Source organism: Cyanistes caeruleus, chromosome 4, assembly GCF_971803275.1.
Source record: "Cyanistes caeruleus chromosome 4, bCyaCae1.hap1.1, whole genome shotgun sequence".
NCBI classification, from domain to species: Eukaryota; Metazoa; Chordata; class Aves; order Passeriformes; family Paridae; genus Cyanistes; species Cyanistes caeruleus.
In genome coordinates, this window is record NC_141704.1 from 29,762,096 (window position 1) to 29,771,336 (window position 9,241).

A 9,241-nucleotide genomic window follows, 5' to 3' on the forward strand; every position below is an offset into this window, starting at 1 on the left:
CAGATTTTAGTTTCAGTACATAAGGAGACTTTTTACTTAATTTCTAATAAACTTTCAAGTCCTCAGACTCAGCAGCATTCCTTGGGCTCCCATGCTTTTGAAAGGGTCTTCCATCTTCCCATTCAAGGAGCCAGGGGCTTAATTCTTGCTCTGATAGTCTTACTCTTTCTTCTCCTCTCTCATCTGACAGCAGACACATCTAATTAGTCCCACGTAATAGAAATAGTACCCTGACTGACTGAACAATGAAGTCCCAGCTATTAATCAACAGTGAGAGAAAGATGAGAAAGATACTGTTTTTCTTTCCTTTCCCTTTCTCTTTTCTTCTATCTTGCTTAGTCAACTTTAACTGCTCTCTATTTTTTACAACCAACTCAAAAGCAGTTTAAAGAATAGGATGTGGCCTTTAAATAATTTATTTCACAACAGGATTGTTACAAATTATTACTGTAACAAATGCAATAATGCTTTGAAATGTCTGTCTTCTCAGTGAGCCTTTATGTTCAGAACAACAATCACGTTCACCTTGGAAAGTGTCTCACAGAATAATGGAACCCACAGCACAATTGGCAAACAGCACTACAGGCAACTTACCTTTAAGTCCAGGTCAATGAATGGTTGGAATACTGCTGGCAAGCTACTTAAGGAGTAGTCTACTTCAGCCAAATCATCAATCTGCATTGCAGCTGTAAGGGTGGTAGATAAGACACAGAGTATTACAAAAAAACACAGACATAATTTTATGTATACTTTAAGTCATTTTCTGAAAGAGAACAACACAAATTGCTCCAGAGAGTAGGAAAAAACACAACCAGGGACCTCCTAACATGCATTCCAGCCTAAGATTTGATGTTTCTACTGAGATCTTATGTAAAGCACCTTCTCTAGTTTGTCTGTTGTTTTCTCATTGTGGGAAGTAAGTTTGGTCAAACCCAAAAAAGGACATGGCCATATCAGTGCTTCAGTGCACAAGGAGGTGTTGGGATTTCTTCTCAAGCAGTTCCAAAAGCATCCCAAGTGCCTGTAACTTGCAAATACTTTCCCAGAAGGAGGGTGCTTGATCTGCTTAGATACCTGTGTTTTGCACATGGTATCTGACCAACACTTGAGGTGTCTTAAATACCTGCAAATCTAACCCAAAGTGCTTCATGTGTGAAGGTTTTTGCAAAGGAGCTTTTTCATTTTATCTCTGGTAAGTCTGATAAATAGGCAAGTAAAACAATTCCAGGCAGGCTAGGAGAGCAGGATTCAGCTTGTAAAGTGCTGTGTGTGCAGGAGGACTCGGAGCATGGTAAGGGAAGACGCCTCAGCATCAGTACTGTGCGGCCTTTAAGTGGCATTTCTCACAACAGACGTACACACTCCCACACTTGCAAGCTGAGAATTGCTATCAAGTCCTTGGCTCTTAGAAACATGTATTTTTTGCTCAAGTAGCCCAGCCTTTATTTAACTGTGGTTCTTGTATGTAAGGGAGTAGATGGAGCAGAGGGATTGATGCCACTCCTGGAGGCATTGCTAAGCAGCTACTGTTAAGGAAGTGGCAGAATTTCACTGATCAGAAGAGAGAAAATAGAAGGACAAGGTATCACTAATGACTCACCATTCAGTGATCTGAGGTCCTCATCTATCAACTGGATCCCAGCTCTGATATTGGGACATGACTACAATAAAAGCACACTCAAGTTATGGCCTGGTTAGCATGGATGTATAAGCACCTCTTACACGTGTGCTAGCAGATCTTTCTGCTTCATGACACACATTGCAGCATTTTGTATCAAAACACATAATCTGGCTTCTTTTCAGTTAACTGAATCCCCAAGGTTTCTGCTCGGTGCAATGTAATCATACTGTATGTCAGAGCTGCAAAAAAGAGGGAAGTTTCCAGAAGCAGCCTGGTGGGGGTGACAAAACCACAGCCTTAAATAGTGCGAGGACAGGACTCATATTGGTGTCACAGGAGAGATCTCACAATCATGGAGTCATTTAGGCTGGAAAAGACCCTTAAGGTCAGCAAGTCCAACTGTGAATCCCTGGACTGAATGACAGCCATCTCAAGCTCTGTTTCCTCTCAGTGGCCCTGGACAGCTTGTCATCAGAACTACTCACCCCTTTGATACAATGAAATTGAAATGTCATACTATCAGATGACATACTATAACTTCTCTATGCATTGTCCAGTATATGTTTTGTCTGCCAAGCATAAAAGTGACCCAAGCCCCAGGATGCCTGCAAGTAAAAAGGCAGGGACTTATTGGTAAGTAAAAAGGCAGGGACTTAATTGTGCATTGGAATGGAAAAATAACTACATTTTCCATTCCTACTGCTGCCTTGGTTGAACGCAGCTGTGTCAGTGTCTTGGCTATGAACCTGTCACTTTATCTGGAATTTCTGGCTGGCAAAATGATGACTGTGCTGATCAGACCAGAATAGGACTATTACAGGATTAAATTTCTAATTCTTCCTTTGTCATGTTCACAGCACTGATTTGTGAATGCTATCCTCCTTACACCCCTCCCCTACACAATTCGAAAGGCTTACATTAGTGACCAAGCTCCTGTGAATGGGTTTCTTCAGATACTTGATAAAGAAGTTATGCAGGAAGCTAGAGGGAAGGAAGAAGGCAATTAATGGGCCAAGTACTGTGGTCATTAAGAGGAGATCAGATATCTCTGCAAAACATGAATTTAATGGCCTCTTAGTGTGATATTCTAGTACACATGTGAGCTTTTTGAAATGTAAAAACTGTCAGAGAGCCACCATTTAAAAGATTATAATTTCAGCACTATGCATCTCAGCCTGGGTTAATTATTATTTATGAAAAAGGTATTTCTTCATAGTACCACCATCATATATGTACAAAATAGTCTCTGCACTAGGAGCTTCCAAAACAAGTAAAAATAAACAAACAAAAACAACCCCCCAAACAGGTGACAAGAGTGATATTCAGACAGTGAGAGAAATACAAGAAATTAATGATGCACTTCTTCATGATGCTGTAGTCAGAAACTTAACAGTCTAGTTCTATTCAATTTTGATAGCACTGTGAATAGGAGTGAAGTTACAAGCCTGTAACTTCTACCTAGAGTTAAAGATTAGAGCAGAAGTTTGGAAGAAGTGAGTGCTGAAGAAGCACAAGGGATTGTTTGATTCTTTATCTTCTATTGTGTGTAAATACAAGGACAAATATCAATGTTGGCCATTTTAATGCTGTATTAGGGCCCCAGTTCTCACTTGTGGTGCCTTATGATGCCTAAAAGCAATTCTGTGTGCCCTAATTTGTGAAGTTGTCTCTGTGCCACTCGTTGACATTTGTTTTGTGAGAGAGTTTATACAGATCTCTTCCACTTACCCAGTTTTCCTGTTCAGCTTGATATCTATGTCACCAGAAGCTGTCTGGCAGCTGGTGAGGGATATTGACGTAGGGCCTGTATTATCCAGGGGTGTTGAAAAGATTGCGGTAACAAACACCTTTGAAATGTGCACTGTGCCTCTTCCACTGTCTTTGCTGCATCAAGTGAAAATAAATAAAAACTGAAAAAAATCCCACCTCTTCGCTATGGATTTGCCTGGTGATGTGGAGCCACAGCTGATCCTGGTCACTGGCACTGTTCTGCTTTGCTTGCCAGTGAGGGCACTGTGCCTCCTGCTGTCACCCCTGTCAGCTCCCAGGTCCCCTCCCCCTGCATGCAGCCCTGCTGGCCCTGGCAAGTACAGATCAGAGACTGCTGCAATTCAGTCAGTTTAGCAATATAGGTAATGTGGGTTGTGGGCAAAGGAGGAGGGATTTCCTCCCTCTCAAGCAGCCTGGGACTAGGAAGGTGTGGAGACTGCTCTATGGATATTGCCATTTGCTCCTCCATATTCCATCAGCTTTCAAACTGTATCTCTTGGTGGCACAGCAGAGGGTTTCTGATAGTGTGACTGCACTATGAGGGTTTGTTACACTGGACCGTGATCCACCACACTACAGTTTTTCTAAATGTGTCATTAGCTGGCAGGCTGGACAATGACAGCATTCATCAGGAGCAGCAGTCCTGTACTATTTGCAGCACTGCTTCTCAGCCATGGGCTCTTTATCAGTGCTGATGTCTGGGGGGGCAGGGGCTGTCTCCCACCAGCAGACCTGTTGAGGAGCACCAGTCTGTGCTCCTATGTTACTGCTGCCACCTGATAAAGAGCACCTTTACAATGAAGGGGTCACAAGAATAAACTAAAATTTGCATTTCTGTATTATCCATCAAGAAAAACATCCCAGGACATGCAAGGCTGTACATACAACATCCAGGTCCTTATGTTCCAGTTCATATCAATGGTTAAAGAAGCATTCCCAATAACCAGTTTTATTCCAGACCCTGGTTGGAGGGAGATGGAAGCACTGGGTAATTCAACAGCTGTAACATGTATCCTAGAGCATGAGAGAGAAAAGGGAGAGAAAAGATTTTAAAAAATGGATTTATTAAGTCAGAATGAACACAAAACAGATTCGAATTTCAGTCAAACACAAATTGCCCCCAGAGAGAATACTTACCTTGAAATATTGTATTTGACATTACCAAGCCCAAATTTCTCATGGCCAGTCAAATCAGGGAAACGCTCCTTCTCCATATTCTGCTTCAGGATTTCCAGCCCAACCTCCTTGGCTACAGGAAAACAATGATCAGTTCAGTTGCCTTTGACGGTGCCTGGGAGTTCAGAGTTATGTTTCCGGCTTAGGAAATGTGATGGACACAGAATCAGCAAGAAGGTGGTATCTCACTTGAGACCCAGCAGTGCTATTTCAGGTCTCACTCCTAGTCATGGCAAGAGCTGAACTGATTCAATATCTGAGATCAGATAAACCTTGATATGATGTACAATGATGTCAAGCAGCTTACTGAGTTTGCTCTATTGTGCTCTTAGACTTTCCTCTATGGCCTGTCATGAGGTCATTTACTCCCACTGCCCTCTTTCCTTTGTCATATCAGTATTCAAGGCAGTGCCACTAACAGCTCCCGAGAACATCACACATACCATACTCCAGCCCCTTCTGGGTGATCCTCACTTTGAGTCCAGGGTTGGCGCTCAGTTGCCCACTGAGCAAACTTAAGATGAGGAGAGAACAGCAAATCTTCACCATCTCCCTCATTTTTCACAGGACCTGTTAATAAATATTTATAATGATAGCAGAAATTCATGCTGTGTCACTTGGTGGTTGTACTTCCTTCCCCCCTACCCTGGACACCAGCTTTCCCTCCAGAATGAGGAAAGTGGAAAGCCCAGCAACTCTGGAAGAGAAGACCCATTCTCCACAGACTTACAAAAAGTCAGCTCTGTGGGGTAAAGGAGAAAAGTCAGCCTATTCACTGCCATAAAGACTGGGGAAAGTGCTCAAGACAAACATTGTTTGTCCCATCTATCTGGACAAACATTGATTTTTTAGGCTGTAATTTGGTGGCTCTACAGGATTCACCACAGGGGTAGTGAACGATGAAGCAAATGCCCATCCCAGGGGCTTCTGTAACAAGATTTAATCCAAGATGGAGCTATCTGTATAAATCACAGACTGCATGTAGTGTGAAATTCAGAAGGTCTTGCTTTTAGCAAGGTTTCCCAGGGAGAGTGAAAGAAGCCACCCTGATGGAGAATTTTTAAACAAAACTGAACAAAATCAGAGAATGGTTTTGTGTTTTCTCCAGAGCTGGGAACAGCCTTCTATGGAGTTATTTGTCATCTGGGACTGACCTGACAAACAGGTCACGTTATTATGGTTTTCTTCATTTCCAGCCACTACACTGGATTATGAATAGCTGAAAGCACAGGAGAATGTCTTTTCTAGCATTACTTTTACAGATAAAATTTCTTTAATTACTATGGGGCTATTGAAGACCTGGAATGAAACCATCTATAAGCAGACAATTGCCTTTCCTAATACCTGAAATCTGTTTTGATATTGCTGCATCTTTCACTAGCTGCTTCATTACCAGAGGTAACAACATACCTCAAACCACTAGAATATTTTCAGTCATGATCACAATATAAACAATCTTCAAAACCATGAGAGAACACTGACTTATTTTTTTAACATTTCAAGCTATTCTGCAGAACACCTTTGCATTTTAGTATAACTAGTATTTTCTTTTTAAATTTTAACTGACAGATATTAAGAGTAGATATTGATATCTACTTCATCTGCAGAACAAAAACAAAGGACTGTGGAAGGAAATGTTTTTGACATATGCATAGTACTCAAATTTTAAAATCTCAGAATTTAACCTGATTTAGCTACATAGATCGCTTCCCAACAAAGCCACTCCTTGACAAAGAGTAATCACTGTGTATTTGTTTCCATACCTCTCCTCTGAAGACTGAAGAGATCTTTGCTGTAGCAGACCACAGGGCTGAGGATGTTGCAGGGAAAACCTTCTGCAGCCATGAGCCTGTCTTTTAAAGGAAAGAGCTGTGGGCTTTTGAGAGCCAATTGCTATAATCTTCAGTGGTATCACGCAGGGAGTGGCCTCTGATAACCACATCCCAAGCTATTTTGGGTCTCCCAGGTAAAATTTAGCAAATTTCACTTAGGGATAAGCAGAGAACAATGTAAACTGTTGGCTGGGGGTGCTCAGGTGCCAGAATGCAGTTTGGGGTGGCATGCTGCCTTTATGGCAGATGGTTTCAGCACTGGTTTTTCAGATGAGGAGGAAACCCTGTGAGAATTCCCAGTGAGAATTCCTGTATTTCCACAGGACAGATATTCATAGCCATGCTTGTGTTGTAAAATAAGTAAATTAATGTGTCATTGGTATGAAAAACAGATGGAAAACAAGTCCCATCTGTCTGAAATTGCTCAGGATAGAGGAAACCATAAACAATATAGTATTTATATTATAACATATACACAGATATAAATACACACAGACACTACAGTGTATATATCTGGTACAAATATATAGTATCAAGCCCTTGCAGTCAATATTTTCTATTTCTTCTGTTTTCTTATCCAGTTAACCAGTATTTCAGCTAACCAGTACTATTTGGCTTGTCAAGGAGGTGATTTAATCAATTAACTTGCAAGTTCCAAGCAAATTCCCCCAAGCATGGGGCACTTTGCTGGACAATCTGAGTCACTTCATTGTGCAATCCATGAATAGAAAAGGTAGAGACACTTGTCAGTCAGTCAACAAATTCTCATACTTCACACAGATTTAACATTCACCGAGGCGAGTCACGTGCATAATAATTTCATTATTCGTATCTCTGGCAAATGATGATGAATATAACTCACACCCTCAGTTACATAAAGCTTTATACATTTTCTGGTATCAGTGAGGGACACCAATCTAATTGAAAATCTCTATTTATTTCGAGTTCTTCTTCTTCCATTCTTTTTCTAGTCACTCTTCACCTACCAAAGAAGACAAAGAATTGGAAGCCCTGCTATGATTTACTGCTATTTGGTTTCAGGATCCTTTTTTTAGTATTCTATCAGACAGCTGGATAAATAAACTGATTCAGCTCAAACTACGCAAGCCATGTTTCTATCCTGAACTGAACTTTCTGTAGTGTGACATTTGTAGTTTTCCTTTCCATACACTTTTAATGTCTCTTGGCTGAATGTCTTTGTTGACACTGATAAAAATAAAAATTTTATAGCTTCCATTTTACAAATATTAGAGGTATGGAATTATTTGGAGACTGATACCCTTGAAGAGCTGCAGCTATTCACAATCAAACAACTTCTCTGTGACAGAGAGGCCAAATACAGCCTTGGCTGCAGTGAGCATGAGACTGTCGGGTTTCAGATGCTGGGAGAAGCAACAAGACAAAGAACAGAATTACAGCCATAGACTTCAGATGAGACCCGCTTGGCAGGATCTGTGGGAAGTTGCCCTGGAGAGCAGAGGCCCAGAAGAGCTGGCTAATCTTCAAGGGCAGCCTCCTCAGAGCATAAGAACTGCCATTAGAATGTTCAGACAGTTGAGCAACTGTGGCAGAAAGCCAGCATGGAGAACATGGAGCTCCTGAGTGAACCTAAACACACAAAAAAGCGTACAGAAGATGGAAACTGAGACCAGCTACTTGGAAGGAACACAAGTATCTTGTTTGCACACATAGGAATGAAATCAGGAAAGCCAAAGTTCAGCTGGAGCTGAAGGGCAGTGGGAAAGGTTTCTGTAAGTACACTGACAGCAGAAGATGAATGTGGGCATATTGGTCAGTAGGATGGGGGACCAGTGACAAAAGACATAGAAAAGGCCACTTTTACTAGCAAGGCTTGTCTTCTGGCCTGCACCAGCAGGTGCCACCAAGGGGGCTGGAGAACATGAACTACAAGGAGAGATAAGGCTGTTCACCTTAGAGAAGAGAGAGCTTGAAAGGCCATTTTGTTGCCTGCAAATTTTGTAAAGAGACTACAGAGAAAATGGAGACAGACTCTTCTTGGAAGTGTGGTGAAAGTACAAAAGGACACAGATCATGCTGGAAAATGGAAAATACTGATTAGGTACTAGGGAGAAAAATTTACTCTAAATGTAATTAAATAGTGAAAGAGATTGTCCTGAGAGATTGAAGAATCTTTGTCCTTGGATGGGTTCAAGACTCAATTGGACACCATGCTCAATAACCTCATCTAATTAGTCCTGTTTTCAGCCAGTGTCTGGACTAGATGATATGATTCTATATTACATGGGAATTCACTGAGCTTTATAGATCTGTTCCCACCTATTGGTGTCCAGTTACAAAGGGACAAATTGTTAAATTCTTACAAAGGATAAGGTCTCACTCCATACACAGTTTTGCTACCACTAAGGGAGATAAGTTGAATTATGCAAAAACTGGCTCTTAATATTAAGAAAATGTATTGTCTACAACTCTAGTGAAAAGAACCTGTCACTCCTCATCATGCTGCAGCAAGTTTTTCAAAGCATCAATAACAATTAGCTACACTCACTGAACTTAAAAACAACAGATTTGCTTTGCGAAAAGTGCTTAAGAAGTTTTTAGTAAAACATTAAAAATAGTGATGAAAAGCCATGTGTCTAATGTTATAACATTTACTGCCTATAAGACAATAGAAGGAAGACTAAATTTTTCTCTTATTGTTCTTTAAAAGTAAAGGACACCAGCAATGGCTGTGAAGGCTCATCCTCCTGTTGATAGTGAACATCAGTGCAAATAACCAGATGACCCTAAAGAAAGAAAAACATATAAAATGACCTAAATTCAGGTGGGTATATTCAGGTACAGTACCCTGGGACTTGTTTCC

General features: G+C 41.0%; 1 protein-coding gene and 1 long non-coding RNA gene across 10 annotated transcripts in view; one reads left to right on the top strand and one right to left on the bottom strand.

Annotated features, from left to right (window-relative positions):
• The window catches only part of BPIFC (BPI fold containing family C), a 43,471-nt gene that overhangs the window by 9,314 nt on the left and 24,916 nt on the right, over positions 1-9,241 (bottom strand). For 5 of the 9 annotated variants that reach the window (XM_086887292.1, XM_086887289.1, XM_086887287.1 and 2 more), the window contains 8 exons: positions 6,331-6,420; positions 5,011-5,137; positions 4,529-4,640; positions 4,277-4,405; positions 3,350-3,505; positions 2,539-2,602; positions 1,601-1,661; positions 595-686 (listed from right to left, as the gene is read on the bottom strand). In XM_086887292.1, coding sequence (XP_086743418.1) covers positions 595-686; positions 1,601-1,661; positions 2,539-2,602; positions 3,350-3,505; positions 4,277-4,405; positions 4,529-4,640; positions 5,011-5,125 — 729 coding nt within the window. In that variant the 5' untranslated portion in view covers positions 5,126-5,137; positions 6,331-6,420. The remainder of the gene's footprint in view (positions 1-594; positions 687-1,600; positions 1,662-2,538; positions 2,603-3,349; positions 3,506-4,276; positions 4,406-4,528; positions 4,641-5,010; positions 5,138-6,330; positions 6,421-9,241) is intronic. The other 4 variants (XM_086887291.1, XM_086887288.1, XM_086887290.1 and 1 more) reach the window with 1 other exon arrangement.
• On the top strand, positions 6,418-9,179 carry LOC147653518 (uncharacterized). The gene is made up of 2 exons (XR_015286365.1): positions 6,418-8,150; positions 9,089-9,179. It is a non-coding gene; the product is annotated as an uncharacterized LOC147653518 (long non-coding RNA).